This window comes from Bubalus bubalis, chromosome 3 (genome assembly GCF_019923935.1).
Source record: "Bubalus bubalis isolate 160015118507 breed Murrah chromosome 3, NDDB_SH_1, whole genome shotgun sequence".
Lineage (NCBI taxonomy): Eukaryota > Metazoa > Chordata > Mammalia > Artiodactyla > Bovidae > Bubalus > Bubalus bubalis.
In genome coordinates, this window is record NC_059159.1 from 108,246,759 (window position 1) to 108,266,115 (window position 19,357).

General features: G+C 34.4%; 1 protein-coding gene across 6 annotated transcripts in view; it reads right to left on the reverse strand.

Moving 5' to 3' along the window:
* Positions 1-1,444: 1,444 nt before the first annotated feature.
* Positions 1,445-19,357, reverse strand: part of PTAR1 (protein prenyltransferase alpha subunit repeat containing 1) — a 50,271-nt gene continuing 32,358 nt past the window's right edge. For 5 of the 6 annotated variants that reach the window (XM_006050148.4, XM_006050146.4, XM_025281601.3 and 2 more), the window contains 2 exons: positions 13,025-13,329; positions 1,445-10,672 (listed from right to left, as the gene is read on the reverse strand). In XM_006050148.4, the coding sequence (XP_006050210.1) occupies positions 10,342-10,672; positions 13,025-13,329 (636 nt within the window). In that variant the 3' untranslated portion in view covers positions 1,445-10,341. The remainder of the gene's footprint in view (positions 10,673-13,024; positions 13,330-19,357) is intronic. The other variant, XM_044939948.1, reaches the window with a different exon arrangement.

The window sequence follows — 19,357 nt, forward strand, 5'->3', positions numbered from 1 at the left end:
ATACTTCTTTTAAGAAAAAGGCTTACTATAACTTGTTAAATATAGTTGATGCCCAGTCTAGCCATTCTGGAGTTGAGTGAAATGATAGAAGCCATGCCATTTAATTTAAAAGGGGGGAAAAAAAACACCAAAAGCAAAAACTTGAGCTTCCAGCATGAGGAAAGTGATACTGCCAAATACAGACAAATGATGAAAGGTTTATCATATTTAAAAGTTGTAACTGGCTAGTGTATTATCCTGCCTCTGTTATTGTTCAAGGAGCATTCTATTAAGTGAAGCACTTTGGTAATACTGTTGTTAGATTTCTTATGTAATCTGATTACTCATTGAAATCAAGACTGTCTTTAGTAAACTACTTCCCTTCCCTAGGATATTAAATCAAAAACAATACTGTGGACTAAACATTGTTCATGGTACTTGACCCAGTGCAAAATAAATTCTGTATCTTGCTGTGTGTGCTTAATTGCTAAGTCATGTCCGACTCTTTGTGACTCCATGGGCTGTAGCCCACCAGGCTCCTCTGTCTATGGAATTCTCTAGGCAAGAATACTGGAGTGGGTTGCCATTCCCTTCTCTAGGAGATCTTACCAACTAGGGATTGAACTCGCTTCCCCTGCATTGCAGGCAGATACTTTACCACTTGAGCCACCAGGGAAGCCTATATCTATATCTATCTATATCCTATTTACAACCAAAAACAGATGTAGATAATAGTAGTGCATTATTTAAAATATAATCCTTAGTAGTCATGGGACAAAGTAACAAAGGCCTTTTCCCACAAAACATCCTTTTGAAACACACACACACACATATATATATATATATTTTGGTTACACACACGAGGCATGTGGGATCTTAGTTCCTTAATCAGGGATAGAACCTGTGCCTCATGCAGTGGGAATACAGAATCTTAACCATTGAACCATGGAGGAAGTCCATGAAATACTTATAATTTGAGTTAAAAAAAAAAGTGTCCATTTCATCAAATACTTTTTGGAGCTTATGTATGTATTATACATTTTAAGTAACTCTAACTCTAAATGCTCTGTCTTATATAGAAGTGAGACTCCAGATTAAGAAAACATGGGATACACCACTGAAATAATCAAGTAATTCCCTGTTCTATACCTTTATTTGAAATATATAGGAAGAAGTATATCTAGTCATATTGATGATTTCGTTGACTATTCATTATCAATGCAGTTTAGAGACAACTGTGACAATTTCTCTCATTTGTTTTTGGCTTTTTGTTTTAATGTTCTAGATACAAATGATATTTAAAAACTCTGTTTACAAATGTTAATCAGATCATTGGTTTCACACAGACAACAGCTCACACCTCCACCCAACTATCACCATCACAGCAATTAAATAAGACAGGCTGGGGGACTTAAGTTGAATTTTAAAACACTACAAGTAAAAATAAAGTCATACTTAACACTCATTTTAGGAGATGAAAAGTTTACTTTAAAATTGCAAACATTTAGCAAAGATAAGACATAAATGCTATTTTTCATATTCTACAGAAATATAATTTATAGCTGGCTTGGTACATGGTCACATGATTAAAAACAAATCTAATGGAAAAAAAAGAATGGTTTCATTCTACTTTTCTGCAACTTATTACAATTTAATAAGTGTACCAATAAGTACTGGAGGACAGCTGCATGGGAAGATTAGAATCCTAGGGCTATTTGCTAAATACACATTATTGTATTATAATGATAAGAACAAAATAGGTACAGATATACAATTAACATGCAATTTAAGCTATTATTTTGAAGAAACAGGACAGAATTTAGTGAACATATTGAAAAATGTATTATTAATAATGTGTGGTTATAATCAGTATATTATGGTATTTTACAAGGCATGGAATAACTTCCTCAAATAATGCTTGGCAAAATGAAACAGGTTGAGCCAACTTCTAAAGAAAATTTAAAACGAAGGCAAAGAAAAACAAGTGGATAATTCGGTTCGATTCTCTTCTAAGTATAATAAATAATTTTTAAAGTACCATAATTTCATGCCTACCTCAGCATCTCTAATTTAAAATAAAGCCATACTTTGTACTCTATGAATCTGCTTTGTCCAATAGAGCAGCCCCCAGCCATTAGTGGCTTTTTGAGCATTTGAAATGTAGTCAGAACTGAGATGCTCTGAGGGCAAAATACACGCTGAATTTTGAGGACTTTCTATGGGAAAAAAAGGTAAAACACCTCAATTCTGTATATAGGTTACACATGTAAAAGACAATATTTTTAATATATTGGGTTAATTAAAATATACTATAAAGCTAATTTATGTATTTCTTTTTTTAACGTGGCTACTAGCTTTAAAATTTTAAATTACGTTATGTAGCTTACATTTGTTTTTACTGGACAGCGCTGATATAGAAAATCTATAGTCATTATATCAGCCTTAGAATTTAGCATCACTCTTAAAGCACTCTGGACTATTAACTCACAGAACACCATAAGCACACACTGTAAATACATTATTTGAAAATTTATTTTTATCCCTCTGCAAGGTACACGTTTTAAGAGTAAAAAGAATTCACAAAATATTTAATCCTTAAAAAACATCAACTAGACTATGGTAAATGCCAAATGAAATTCAATGCCGACTGTAATACTGGGGGAAAATAGTTTAAGAAAAACAGCAGAGCAATCAGAGTGAAGACAACTGGTATCTTCAGTAAAATACGTTAGCCAAACTTATCTTTAATACCCAGGATCTGACCTTGCACCACAGATCATACATGTAACTTGTCCCATTTAATTATAACCTACATTGTTCATTTAATCTTAACACTGACTGCAACTTAATTACTCCATTTTCTGGAATATCTTTAAGCATGTAAAATTAACAGACATGGTGAATTCTAATAGCAGAATATAGTATCTGAGAAGTATACTTTAAAGTCCCTCAGTGTTAAAGTAAGCAATTGCCTAGTGTCCAAGAGACTTGAGGTGAAAAAAAAATTTTTTAGAAGCTATGAAGAAAAAATAAGATCACTGCTCTTTTAGCATTTTCTTCTTTTTAGTTTCTTTGCAGCAGAGTGTATAAATATTTGGTGTATTTATAATACCTCGTCTTTTATTTTGCCCAATTCAAAAACAAGTTAACCTGGTACATACTCCATATATACACCATTCTTCTCCTAGGAACAACAAATACCAGTATACAGTACCGACAGTGGTCACCGCAGTCAGAAGCCCGTGTTTGTCCTGCATCAACAATCTCATCAGGAGGCACTGCCTAACTATGCCCGTGCTGCACATTCTGCTTGTCACATCTCAGGTTGGAATGCTTGTTTTTAAATTGTTTAAATCTGTTTGAATTAGGTAAACTCTGTCAAAAATGCTCTGAGAGTCACAAATTAACAGACTCAAGCTACTAGATTATTCATATAAATTTCTTCCTCATTTTGCTATGACTACTTTTAAGACACTGGAAAGTAACCAAGACTTAGGGAGAAACAAACAGAACTTATACCAGAAAACAGAGATTCCCAGGTGGTGCGTGCCAATACAGGAGACAAAGAAACGTGGGTTTGATCCCTGGGTCAGGAAGATCCCCTGGAGTAGGAAATGGCAACCCACTCCAGTATTCTTGCCTGGGAAATCCCATGAACAGAGAAGCCTGGTGGGCTACAGTCCCATGGGGTTGCAAAGAGTCAGACACAACTGAGCATGCACGCACAGAGAGAGAGAGACTAGAAAATACTAGATAGACCAACACAGAATCTGACTGCAGAAGACTATAGCAATTCTCTCTAGAGTTCAGCAGCCTATTAAGACATTTAATCACATTCATGAATGTGCCTTGCACAGAGATACTACTGAAACTTTTCATATCTATCTTCAGACCATTTCTACATAAACGATTTAAAAATTTTTATTACATGTTACTAACTCCAACCTAAATAAGCCTAATTCATGTCAAATGAGAAAAATTTCCAGTTTCAAACATATATTACTATAAAAATATACTCTTCAATGAAAAGATGACAACAGTCTCCTTTCTGAAAGCTGTTACACTGATGTTAGATCAATAATCCACCAAGTATTTATTGAGCACCTACTATGAGTGCATTCGTTCTTTAACTAGTAAGAAAAAAAATCTGCTCCAGATGCAAGATGACATTTGTGACGGAGGATAAAGTATTAGCATTTCTAACAGACTGCTGTATGAATCAATATCTGAACGTGTGAAACTGTTCATCCCTATGACATTGAAAAATCTCAAATTTATTATTGATCGCTTTATAAAGATAAACATTTGAAGTATGCTGCATAGTACTTTGAGGAAAGTGACTGCCATACATAAAATTAAGGCTGATTCCCTACATGTATGGAAGAAGAGCCAAAATGTCATGGTTCATAAGCAACCGAAGACTTACTATGAACAGTTTACACCAATATCTGGTTAATTCAAGCAAATGGGCACTTGTGTTAGGTTTCCAATTTTCCTTGATGGGGGCTGGTGTAATAAAGAAAACTGCTTTTAAATAGGAGTACTTCAAGCAAGTATGAAAATAAAAGTCCTTTGGATAAAATTCTTTGTAAAACCACTATATAAGCTGAAATTCCAAATCTCATTTAAACATATATACATATATATGTGAATACACACACATATGTATGACTTAAAAGTATCTAAATTTCACTTACAATGTTATACAGCTGTATATCATTGCTGTGTATGTTTGAACCTGATTATGTATCTTAAACACAATATTGTATTTCTCCTGAAGCTAAGAATATGGACAGTGATAAGATAAACAAGCTAGTTTTACCTTTCTAGCCTGTAACAATTCTGACCTGTTGAGCTCCTGCCAGGTGCAAGGCGTTACGCAATGTACTGAACATGTACACAGGCCTCCACGCAAAACACTCTCTCAGGGAGACTGAAGTTTTAAGAAGCAGAAGAGTTATCAGTTTGAAAACCAACAGTAATCATTTTTTCAACAGGATTTCCAAAAACTGAGACTTATGTCAACTAAAACACCCCTACCTCTGCTAAACATGGAAAATAATACAATACAAAAGTCATTTCTGTAGAAGACATGTGTAAGAGAACATTCATAATAGAGCCACAGGGACTGAAGCAGCGAGAGGAAGATGGAGGCAGTCACCGAGCGCCTATGAGCTACTGCGCTGGTAGTAGTTTATAAAAAATACTATCTATACTAACATTTTTAAGAGCTAGTAATATATTAGCATATTTTCACTTTTTTTGCCACTGAATATAAAGTTTTGTCCTAAATTTACTAAATTTTCTACACCCTGAGGAATAATAACAGATTAATAAAAGAAGTGCCAGGGTTAAGCTTTGTGGGCCATATTACTGTGCAGAAAGCACAAACTCTATATAGCTAATATGCTTGGAAGCACAAGATTTCATCAACAGAGTGAGCTACTGCTATTTTTTTCCTCTTTCTTTTTTTTAGGTAAACAGTTTGGTTTTATAGTGTTAACATGGCCTGGTGAGAATACAGAAGTCAAAGTTGGGAGCCTGAGGTCCCTAACCCCCAGATCCACAACTGACAAAATAGTTTTGTTTCCACCATAAACATGACCTATTGCTGTCCTTTAGGAATACATATTCAACAGTTCTCTGAAAAGCACTTTAGAATCTTAAATATAATTAACAGTTATTTGCTATCTGGAAATATGCAATTCTGATCCTTCCCCTCTTCATACCCAAATACATAAAAAGCCACATTTTAAATTTCATGTCATTATTTACTTCTGTTCCTCCAATATTTGAAAAGATTAAACTTCCATTTTTTCCCCCTCTCAACTATCATCCATAAGCCTGAATTTGGGAAGGAGTTCTTAAAAGTCCTTAAAATGATGCAAAGGATTCACTTAGGACAACCATATGGCATTTCTGTTAGGACAGAGAGCCACTGTTTCCCTTTAAACATGGGCTATACAGGTTTCAGGCTGATCTTTAGTTATGAATATGCCATCCTCTAAACGTGATGCCTCCAACCCCAAAAAAGTTAGCTGTTACTGAGAAAGAACTAATTCTTCTTGGTAGGGTGCTTGAAAATGCAAACCAAAACATCCTTCTTGCTCATATCAGTAACTCACTTAAGGATAAAATATTCCACTAGACCATGCCTAGCAGCTGGAATAAATAAAATAATCAATCAATTGTTTAATAAAATTTTCACCCTTTGATTTTTACCTAAAGGTTAATTAAACTTAAACATAATCTTGCTTCAGCAAAAAGTAAGAAAGGCACTCAAAGAAACACAGTATGCACAGTTATTTTTTAAAAGACACTATGTGATGGTAAATGCAATTCCCAGGGTTGACTTTTCCTGCTCACTGCCTTCAAAACACTGAACTTGCCTAAGCTCTCCTCTGCTTTCACGCACTTCTCTGCTGAACAGGAGCACATCACGGAGTACACCCAAGCACAGGAGGGTGGCAGCATGTAAAGTGCTAGGGTCTGTTAGCTCTATTTGAGAAATGTATTCAGAAGACAAAAAGTTCAGTTGTTACAATGCTGTTCAAATTTTCTAGCACACTTTAAATATTTTAAAGTTTTAAAATGTAATTTTCTAGTAAGAAAATAATTAATTTTACAAAAGCTTTTTGCAAAAAAAAAAAAAAGTGTTTTCTAACTTCCTTTGATAAACTAAATCTTTAGCATCTTCTGTAATACAGGGGAACTAAGGTAGAAATTAGATTGTTGCATAGCAAGTGGTAGCATTCCTAATTTATATTTAGCCCTCATGTCTGATATCATCTTGTGCTATTAAGAGAATACTAGACTGACAATTTGTTCTCAAAAATATTAAGTTTTACACACACATACATGTATATATCTAGACAAGCATAAATTCACAAGACCTGAATATATCTAAATGATAGTGTATCACTATATATATGCGTTCCTACAAAAAAGCCACATAAAAATCCAAGAACTTCTGTTGGCATGTCTTGTGTTACTAAGTCCTTATCTGAAGACTTAAGTGGCTTTGTGTGACATCTTGTATATTTAACCTGATAAATAGTGAAGCCTTGAATTTAAATTAGAATTGTACCACTGGAATAAGAAATATGACTCAAAGTCTGGGCCCAGAGAAAAAATGCTAAAACATAGAAAATAAAAAGGGGACACTAAAAGGTATCAAATCCTTAAGTTAAAAAAAAAATGACTCACAGGTTTAAGAAATATCAATAAAGTTCATGTTGTGGAGGGGAAAAGGAGAAGCATAAAATGACTACTTATGCATAGATACAGATCAACAAATCTTTGAAATCAGTTTCCTCAGATACCCCAAAAGTGGCCCTGGCTCTATGGGCAAGATCTGTCCCTCAACATCATAAATGAATAGAAAGTAGTGTTCTTAATGAAAATGGTCTTCATTCTTCTACGAATTTTTAATATATATTCAAGTATAGTTAATTGATATTATACAGCTGCATTTCTTGGCTGGGATTTAACAAGCATAAACAAAGTAGCTCAATAAAGAAAAAAATCTAAATTTACTTATTCTATATGCAATAGCTGCTCCTAAGTATCATGAAGGCAGAATTCATCATTCATTGACAATTCAGTGCTCTACTCCATCAATTTCTCAATCATAACTCACTCTATGCATCCTGCATGATTAATTTTCCCATCTTCAGTTAATCATTCATAAATTTAATAAATATTTAATAAGTCCTTACAATATGCAAGGCAGACAGAATCTGGGAACACATTACCAAAATAGGTACACTTAAAAAAGTAAAAGATTGGGGAGGAGTGATTGTACAGATATTGTATCTGTAAGATATTTACAGATCTTATTGCTTTTTTTTTAACTTGTCAGTAGTATTCTTGACCCAGGATGGTCTACAATTCTTCCAGTGAAAGTTGGATGAAATGTGTGTTAATCTAAATCATCTTTTAACAGTGAAATATTTATCGAAAAGTAAGTGAAGACTAATGAGTCTCTAAAAATAGACACATCCTTTCCACTGCATGAGCTCATTCAGTCCAAGAGATATTATCATACTACAGCTAGTGAGTTGGATGTCAACCAATCAGAGTAAAGCACACAACTATACGGGCAATATTATGTTTTTCTGTGAATGAACACTTGAAAACTACAAATTTTAGAAATAAAGTAGCACACAAGAGTCAGATACAAACTGTATCCTTTGGATATTTGTATTTTTACTTGGTACTTAAAACTACTAGGAAGATATGAGACCAAGGTATGTTAAAGGACTGCATGGCTTTGTGCAGGGGTGAGTTAAGAGACTTAAAATACAAGAAGACAGTTAACATCAAAGAAGAGCAAGAAACTTTGTGGAAGATATAAAAAAGTGTGGAACATTATAAAATTTAGCTGATGTTTCACAGGAGATTGTCTATACTCATGTCTTGACACTCTCACGCTCACACATCAAAGCATAAGAAGCCCTATCAGTCGGGATACTTAAAATGATCCTTGGAAGAAAAGTAACAGTGAGGCCAAAATCTGGCAACGTACATTAGAGGAACTGACTGGATCTCCACGTCATCTGTGTGTAGTTTACCCCGCAAGCCCTGCAGCTGCTAAAAATCATAAAGTAATAGTTTTATCCAGAGGTCTAGGTAGACCTTGAGGTATTTGATTCAAAATATGCTTTGTACATGAAAGGTTATAAAATTATGCTCATAATGCCAATCATTTTCTCACCTAAATACTACAAAAAGTTATAAAAGGGTAATTTTTGCTCTAGGAGAGAAGAGCAGCTTCTGTCTACAAGTACCAGCCTAGACAAGTTTTTTGGTATTCTTAAGTCTCACTTGATAGTTTGCCACTCAACAAAATCATGATACACAAGTAAAGGACCTATTCTTTTCCCTTAAGGCAACGTTCCTCACTCAAGTCTAGAGTCTCCATAACAGTGAGATAGGAGAGGTCTGCTTTTCCCTACATGTCTTCTTACCTTACAGGTAGCCTAGCATAAAAAGAAGAAAACAGGCAAAGCATGGTGGTCACACTGTTCCAGCCACTACTACATTTTATACACACAGGATAATAACATTATTAGGGTAACTTTTAGGGGGGCAATTTATATTCATATTTGTGTGTGTTTAATGGGGTATGGAATTAACTGGAAACAGATAGGAGAATATCTTTAGTTTACATCCATGAAATATAATAGACAAGGAAAAATATACAAAATGACCAAAAAAAACCATGGATGGGGAAAATAAAGAGAAAGGTGTGTGGAAAGAAGAAATGCAAAGCACTGTTTCATATCAAGAAATCAGATATTACCTGGTACTTTCAGTCTCACCTATTTGAAAAATGCAGCCCTTATTATTGAAAAGGTAAGATGGATACTTTGGTACCTCATCCCTGATAAATTCAGTATCAAAGTTTCTAAATTGTTTTATTTTTTAAAATAAAGACTGAAGAACTAACCTCCAAGACTATTCTTTCCCCCTGGCTTTTGCCAGTAAACTTAATAATCCCTTCATAAATATTTTGTAGTTTATCCAGTGTATCCTCAGTAACCTAAAAACTTTACAAAGGAAGGTTTTTAATGGTTACATTTTTATGCATAAGTCTGCCATATTGCATGGTGAATTTGGAGGAAAATAAGTAGTAATAACTAAAAATGGCATTCTAGGTTTTTTTAAAGTTGACTTTAATTGATTGAGGTAAAAAAACTTATCAAAGCTAGTAGTAAAAATAAGTTTCCACTACAATTGCATAAACTCATAAAATTAGTCTTTTAAAATAATTAGTTTAAAAATGGATTCTATTAGAACTACGTTGTTCATATAAATTCCAATACTTCTGACTTTGGTTACATTGGCCTATGACTCGAGTATAATATGCTAGTGAAAGAGAAATGGTGTGTATTTTCATAAATTCATCCATCTGGCCATCTGATTCTCAAAACAGCAATTAGATCGAGTAATTCTGAATTTGTATTGTTCTTAAGCTAAACTACAGCATAACTTTTTGATTACCAAAAAAAAAGCCTATAACAGCAACTGCACTGAGGTGGGCTGAGGTGTGTGTGAACCAATCTGGAGAATCAAATGAGAAAAGTCTCAAAGACAGGAATATACAGGATGAGAAGTTAAAAAGAAAAAAGTTAAGACTCACTGTTTAGCAAGAAGGAACTACACAGTTATTTTACAGCCAAAGGAATGCCAGTTCTTAACAAAATAAATAAAATGAAAGATTTACTAGGGACTTTTAGCCTAAAGATGAAGATCACATAGTTAGCCAATAGTAGCAAACAGTTCATGCAACTATGTAAATAAGAAAGAAAAGCGATATTGCACTAAAAAGGGGAACTTTGCAGGACTAATTCACCTCTTTCACTGACTCAATGTAACCAGCCATTTTCTGTATGCATTGGCAAACCTGGCCTGTTCCACGTTCCGACAGGTGGACAGTACTTGATCGATGAACCTGTGCTCCATTTCCAGGCCCAGGGAGTCTGGAGCTGGGGTCCGCTTCAGGCGTTTGATTTCCTGGGAATAGCCTTGCTTGCTAAAGTCACTGAGTCCATCCACCTCCATTGCCTGAGACGTGTGGGGGCCTGCTGGGATACCGTGCAAGTCACTCAAACTGTCGGCAGGTGACAACTGGATCACACTGTGAGGAAACCTACCATTTAAGTGATGCTGAAGGTAGAAAACATGCCGTCTGTGAAAGAAGAGGAGGAGGAACAGAACAGAAAAGAAAAACCACATCACAATGTCAAGCTTTTCAGAAAAAAACAGAAAAGTAAGTTAGACAATTTCCAAACACACAGTAGTATTCAGTCTCACTGCCTTCGGTAACCCAGAGCTATCTGGGGGAAGGAGAATAGTTAAGATGTAGTCTCTGGTATTTGAACAGAGCTTCACAAGTCCAGATTACTGATTTGTTGAAATACTACCCCAAAGGTTTTTAAAAAAACATTGACTGAGATGATGACAATCACCTGGTGCTGTTACTCTCTGTAACTATAATATGAAACCAGAAATGCGTTTTTGCCCACTCTGCTATAAATTAAAATATAAAACAAAACCAAAAATTAACCTCATTGACAGCCTAAAAGACAAGTGATTTTCAGCAACAAGAGGATTAAAATAGCTCCTCTAGAGGATTAGTCTATGGCCTCTATCCAGTACTTTCTTAATAAGAACAGAACTGCTGCAACTGGACTTACTTATCTTAGAAACCCTCTGAATTTCCCCCTAATCCAGCACTACAGTCTCATTAAACATCCACATGTGCTAGAATGTGCTGGGCTCTGAGAAAAGTATGTTAAAACACACAGTTCCTGTTCTTCCTCTAAGGAGAGTTTTCCTGCTCTTAGAATCATCTGTAGCTATTTGTTAAAAATGAAGGTCCATATGCCTAATTTCCAAAAATTGTGACAAAATGGGGTCCATATCTTTGTACAAAATAAGGTAAACTACATAGATTTTAGGTTGTTATATCTCATTTATATTAACAATTCTAAGCCTTTAAAAGAGAATTCTATTCATTTTCCTAGCTTATTCTGGAACAGACAAAGGAGCATATAACATACTCATTTTACAGATAAATCTTAAAGGACAGAGAAGCAGCTTAAGGGCACTGAATCAGTAGAAAACTGGTCTGTATGATATATAGGTCTTCCCAACTGTCTCTTCTCCCCATTCCAAACTCCCATTAATCTTATGAACAAAGAAAGTTTCTGTTCTAACAATCTAGCTATCTTCCAAAAACAAATATAATTTTTAATATTCTCTAAGCCTAGCTATTAATGTGTCTAAATATGAAACAGCAACAAAAATCTAACACCAAAATATGCAAGTCAAGATCTCTCTTTTCTAAAAATGTGGAATAAGACTGTCTTGTTTTTAAGAGAAAAAGACAATTTTGTATTTATGAAGGTGCCAAAGAGGGGAGATTGTCTTTCATCTTCTAATATATCTTCCAAATATATTTAGTTTGGAAAAAGGGAAAAAATTTCAATTAACTTAAAAAAACACACAATTATTTAAAATGCCTACCTCTTGCCTAACACAGGCAAGTCATTTGTCTATAAGCATAATCTTGTAACTTGAAGTAAAATCTGTATATTTAATGCCAGAGATGCCTCCAACTAAGTGATAATCCAAAATAAACCAATCAGGGGATTTCCATACTTGGATTTCATTTCAACATGAGAAGTATTGTCAAAGGTACTTAAAACTCAAGTTATGAGGTTGCTAACCCTCATTCACACCTTCATAATAATCCTGAATAGTAAAATTAAACAAATATTAATAAAATATTTTATTTTACCTTAAAAATAAAAAAAAGTCAAGAGATTATACTCAAAGTAAATTAATCTGCAGGCCATCATGGTTGGGAAGAACAGTATAGCTTAACTATCTGTGTGTGCTCAGACGTGTATGACTCTCTACGACCCCATGGACTGTAGCCCGCCAGGCTCCTCTGTTATGGAATTCTCCAGGCAAGAATACTGGGAGTGGGTTTGCCATTTCCTTCTCCAGGGGGATCTTCCAGACCCAGGGATCAAACCCACGTCTCCTGCATTGGCAGGCAGATTCATTACCACTGAGCCATTTGGGAAGCCAAAGCTTAACTATTCGCAGGGGTCTAATCATTGATTTCAACCCTGACTATACATCAAATTTTCCTGTTAGGGTTTTTTCTTTGTTTTTTTTAAAAGACAGATGGCAGCACTCTATCGCAGAAATGCTAAGTATCAGGATCTCCAAAGATGGAGTCCAGAAACATTTTTTAGTTTGGAAGTAACACATGTTATTCTGTTGCACAATCAAGGATGAACACCACCATCTTGAGCCATTGGCAAAGATCTGTGCAAAGAACCTCATGCTCATGAAGACTGTGAGGAGGAGGCTATGGTAACACAAACTCCTTTGAATCACTCAGGCAAAGTTCCATAGTCGAATTACCGTATTTACCCAAGGAGGCTCCAGTCAGATGTAAGACCTTCTGTAGCTCTCATAAGGACACACAGAGTTTCATGCAGGAAATACATCTTCCTTCTCTTACCTATGACACCAAAGGGTTTCATGTCCTGGGTAGGCATCAATAAGATCAGTGCTGAATTCAACTTCTTCTTCTAGAAGATGGGGAAGATTTATCCTTGATTCCTCTGCTGAAGCCACTGCTTCTTCATCTTTTGGGAGAACTACAGTTGACTCACTTCTCAAAGGACTTTGCTCCAATACAGAACTGTCAGTCACAGTTTGGCTAATCAAAGACTTTAATAAAAATTGGCGGTAGTGAAATCCACTGTGGTCTGAAACATGCATGGATGCCCAGTGTTTAGTAGAAGATAGTTCATCAAGAAGAATCTTGTAGGAAGGAAAAAGGGAAGTGAAATGAGGAATTGCTAAAGGTTTTCCTTTCTCTGTTAATGCTTTGAATTTCTTTCATTCATTCCTTGTTTTGATAATGCCATTTCTATCAATATTTTGTACGTAACATCCAACACAGTGTTGTTGCTTAATAAATACTCATGTTCCATTTCTTTTAGAAAATAATAATTTTTTTAATACTACAGAATTTAAGGACCTTTCTAATTGGCATACACACAGAACAGCCAGATTCTAAAATAAGGAAAGACACTGGGTATTCACTTTTAATTTAATGCTTATACTGAAGGGAAAATATAAATTCAGAGGTCACTTTGATGGAAACTTTTTTTTGCATTTAATGAATCTGTACTGTATCTATTTGTTCAACAATAGACTCAGTGTAATTATTTCTTTGGCACTATTAAGTGTCATCAGGGCAGAAACCATGTCTATTTTGTTCACTACTTAATTCTAAGGGCTTAGTACAAAAACATGATGCATGAATAACAGGAATTTTCAAGTGCTCATGACTTTCACTATTTGTCTCAAACTTATCACCAATAAGTGACTTTTTTAAATAGGTAAGACAAAATTCAGCAGTGAATTGTTTAAATCTGCAAACTAAAGAATTTCAAATGGAGATAAAAAGGAAAGCAGCATTTATGAAAAAATAAATTATTTGGCAGTGTCTCAGACAGGTTAGCAAACAAATGAGTTTTGATCAGAAAAAGGTGTATTGAGGGCGTACCACATCTGTCAGAGAGAGGATTTTCAGACCACCTAAGGAAAAATGACATGTACTTATCAACAGTGAACCATACAGACCACACAATGCCAAAAAGCTCTTTTACCTGCTCTTCAGGGAGCTCAAGCAAATGCCTTCTCCTTAAGCAAGATCCCTCTCTACTTTTCATAGAGAAAACCAGAAGTCTTCCCTCTTCTCAGCCTCCATAGTTCTTGTGTGTTCCATCATATATATCATAGAAATTCCTGTATACCTTTTCATCCCCACTAAACTATACAAGTTTTTTAAGATACTTATTCATTTCTAATTACTGTTCCCATCACCCTATACCCTATATATAAATGTTTAATGAATGAATGAATGAACAATTTAATAAACAAAGTGACTGGTAAAGACGGATATGATTACTCCCAGCTAGGATGGTCAAGTTTTATCAGTGAAATGTTTTAAACATCTCCTTTAAATTATAATGAGTTAATTCACAGCCACATAAATTTATTTCAGAGGCTATTGCTAGTGAGTCTCTGAGAAATGGATAATGAGATTATTTGATTTAAAAGGTGGGCAAAATAAACCCACCAGATAAACTTCTACCTGCAAAACAAAAACTAATCTTAAGGTTTTTTTTTTTAAAGAGTTATATTTTTGAAGAATTAACCTGCAGGAAATTCAGGCCATAATACAGCAGCATTTTAATTATGGTACAGCTTCTTACTATGTATTGAAAAGAATAGAAGACTTGTTTAAAATGAATTTATATAATGTGAAAAACATTCAGATTATTCCTACTATAAGTTTTCTACATGTAAAAATTAAAAATTCATTGTAATTTTGAGGCAAAAATAGCATATATTTAAAAGGTTTTCAACAAAACTAATTCAATTCCTAAAAACTCTTTTCTGAGACTATTTAAGAGAAAAATTCACTATATTCTTTTCCCTAAGATATAAAATGCCTACTAACTAAAGAAGAAATCTTTTAACAGGAATTTTAGGGTATTTTCTTAGTAGAATAAAAGGCAGTGATTTTTTTTAAAAAGAAAGCCATTATTTTTAAGTGATCTTAAAGATACTACACAAAGATATGACTTAACCGGAAGGCACTGATAGAACAAATGACCTTTGTATAATTACTCTTTTCCAACATTCCACATAAAAATAAGTTAGTGAATAAATAAATTGTAAGAAAACTATGGAAGCAGGGCTATGAAAGAAGATAACAGGTTTAAAATGAAAGACTACTAGAAATGCTAGTTCTTATAGACACATACACCATGAGTTCTATACATTTTTTAAAAAACATTTGGTTTTTCTTCTGATTATACAAGATGATCATTATAGAAAAATGTAAAAATACAGAATATAAAGAAGCAAAAAAATCCCCACATCATTCATTATCCTACTGACCAACAATGACTAAACTTTTAATATTCTACCATACAACCAATCTCAGCTTTTTGCAATAATGCATCTGTATAATTTTCTTAACACAAATTTTGGATATCTTTTATATCAAAATTTTATTTTACTTAAATTATAAATTTATTCCAATTTCATTAAGTATTATTCTACAACATAATTTTAAACTTTTGCATAATACTTCATCCTAAAGATTATTACAATTTAAACCATTCCCTCATTTTGTTTCCACTTTGTGTAAGTAACACGCCTATGTATACACACATATAAATCTATGTACATGTCTTATTTTTATTTAGGAGAAATTTCTAGAAGTACACTAACTGGAACAGTGAGAAAAATTCTGTAAAGTGCTTGATGTGTATTTCAAACTGCCCTCCTGGAAGGCTGTATAATTTATGCCCCTAATGGAAGAAGATCTTAATGTTTGTTTCCTAAATTCCTCACCAATACTTTAGTTTTAGTTACTTTAGTAAGTGGAAGTCAAAGTTAAAGTCGCTCAGTCATGTCCGACTCTTTGTGACCCCATGGACTATATAGTCCATGGAATTCTCCAGGCCAGAATACTGGAGTGGGTAGCCATTCCCTTCTCCAAGGGATCTTCTCAACCCAGGGATTGAACCCAGGTCTCCTGCACTGTAGGCAGATTCTTTACCGGCTGAGCCAACCAGGGTAGCCCAGTAAGTGGAAAATCATGTTTAATTTACATTTCCTTAATTATGATTAAAGCTAAATATTTTTGCTATTCACTCATCTTTGTTTCTTTTACAAACTGCCTGTTTGTCTAATTCTCTTTTATAATTTGCTCAACATATTCTTTGTTAAAGTCATTACTGTTCTTATGGGTTTGTAAGAGATCTTTATATATTAAAGGTATTAAGTTTCTGTGTTGTAAATATTTTTCTTAATATATTACTGCAATTGATTTTTTAAATTCCTTTTTTCTTCACGTTTTTATTTCACTTAAGAGTTCAGGTTGGTATGTGAGATTAAAATCTAACCATTATTTTCTAAAAACTCAATCTTATTAGCATCACAAATTGAACAAAGAATCCCTTCTCCAATCATGTGAAATGCCATATTTATCATCAATGAAATTTGTACATACTGTGCACTGGAATTAGTTTCTAGGCTTTTATATTCTCTTTACCGTGTCTATTTTTTGAGCCATATAGCCATATGTTTATATATTTAAATGTTTATAGAAATAGACATTAAAACTGTAGTACTGGCTCAAAAGAATAGAAACATATAGCAATATCACTCTAGTACTCTTGCCTGGAAAATCCCATGGATGGAGGAGCCTGATGGGCTGCGGTCCATGGGGTTGCTATGAGTCAGGCACAACTGAGCGACTTTTCACTTTTCACTTTCCTGCATTGGAGAAGGAAATGGCAACCCACTCCAGTGTTCTTGCCTGGAGAATGCCAGGGATGGGGGAGCCTGGTGGGCTGCCATCTAAGGGGTTGCACAGAGTCGGACACAACTGAAGCGACTTAGCAGCAGCAGCAGCACAGCAATATACAGAGTTCCTTATTTTTCCTTTTTTTTCAACAATTTCTTAACTATTCTTGAAGCTTTATTTATTAGAATTAATTTTTGAAGTTGAAAAAAAATACTGATTTTTAGTATAGTCACAGAGTTGTATAGCCACTGCTGCTGCTAAGTTGCTTCAGTTGTGTCCGACTCTGTGCGACCCCATAGACTGCAGCCCACCAGACTCCTCCATCCCACTGCTGTCATCTAATTCTGATACACTTTCTTTTTTCTTTTATTGATGTATAACTGATTTACAGTTTCAGGGGTACAACATAGTGATTCAATATTTTTATAGACTATACTCCCCCAGACTATAAAATGGCTATATTTCCCTGTGCCACACAATCTATCCTTGCAGCTTATTCATTTTACACATTGCACCTTTACTGCCTAAATCTCCTACTCCTATCTTGCTCCTCATCCCTTCCCTCTCCCTACTGGCAACCACTAGTTTGTTCTCTGTATCTGTGAATGTTTCTGTTAAATTCATTCGTTTACTTTATAGAGTCCACATATAAGTGATAACACACAGTATTTCTTTTTCTCTGCTGCCTTATTTTACTACGCGTAATACCCTCTTAGACCGTCCATGTTGCTGCAAATGCCAGAATTCATTCTTTTTTATTGCTGAGTAATATTTCATTATATATATTTATATACACATATATATCAATCACATTTTCTTTATCCATTCATCTGTTGATGGACACTTAGGAAGGTTTTGTAGCTTGGCTTCTATAAATAATGCTGCTATGAAAACTGGGGTGCATATACCCTTTCAAATTAGTATTTGTGTTTCCTTCATATACATAACCAAGGGTGGAATTGCTACATCATATGGTAGTTCTATTTTTAATTTTCTAAGGAAATTTCATACTGTTTTCATTACTGTCTGTACCAACAACTTACATCCTTATCAACAGTATACAAGGGTTTCCCTTTTCACTACATCTTTGTCAGCACTTTTTTTGATGACAAATATTTTGATGACAGCCATTCTGAAAGGAGTGAGGTGATATTGTAGTTTTGATTTGCCTATGTCATTATTATAATTTCAAAACATTTTCATCACCTTCAAAACAACCCTTATTCCTATTAGGAGTCTTCTAATTCCCCATTCCCCCCAGTCTCTGGCACCTACTAAACCGCTTTGCTTGTTCTGAATATGTCTCATAAATGAAATACTACTTCTAACTGTTTTCAACTGTGACTGTTTCCCTCCACCCCACCCTGAAAAAATAGATTTTAAAATTTATTTCAATATATGTCCACTGAAAAATACAAACATCATAGGGAACAAAAAATAGAAAATTAAAACCTCTCATAATTCTACCCCATAGCACTAGTAAGTATTCTTTATTCTGTAATCTATTTTTTTCCTGACTAGAAAACACATGCTTATAGAAAATATAACAAAATATATCCATAATGGCACCGTGTTGGTGTGTATAAATATCTGTTGCACACTTATAATATGCCAGGTACTATTCAAAATACATTAAATATTATTCAATGCTATTAACGTAAAAAATTATTAGGCCCATCTCATATTTAGTTTTATATCCTTAACTTATAATTAACATTTTTCTTTAAATAAAAAATATAATTTCTAGTAGCAACAAAATATTCTACTTTGTGATAAACTGCAGTGAAATGCATTCCTTGTTATTAGACTGTTACCGGTTTTTCACTATTATATACAGTATTTTTATATATCAAACTTCCATATTTAATATAATATCCAGTGTTTACTGATCACTTAGTATGAGCACTAGGGACAGCCACTTTATGTGGATTTTCCCACTTAATTTACATCACTCGAGGAGGTAGAAGTGTCATCATCCCCAATTTATGGATGAGGAAACTGAGGTTAGAGACGCTAAGAACCCTTTTTAAGGCCACATAGCAAATTGCTAGTAGAGTTAGCATTCATATCATTCTTGTATGACCACTGAGTGGAGCCTTTAATCACTATATCATACTGCATCTCCCATTTTTTCTTTAGGATGAATGCCTAGAACCAGAATCGCTATATTAGAGATAACACACATTTTAAAGTCTGGTAAATGCTGCCATGTTGCCCTTTGGTAAGATTTTTATCAATTTCTATAATGCTTGTCTTTATACCCTTCCTTTGTGGTTCACCTGGTAAAGTATCTGCCTGCAATGCAGGATGCCTGCATTCAATCCTTGGGTTGGGAAGATCCACTGGAGAAGGAAAAGGCTACCCACTCCAGTATTCTGGCCTAGAGAATTCCATGGACTGTAGAGTCCATGGGGTCGCAACGAGTCAGATACAACTGAGTGACTTTCACTTTATACC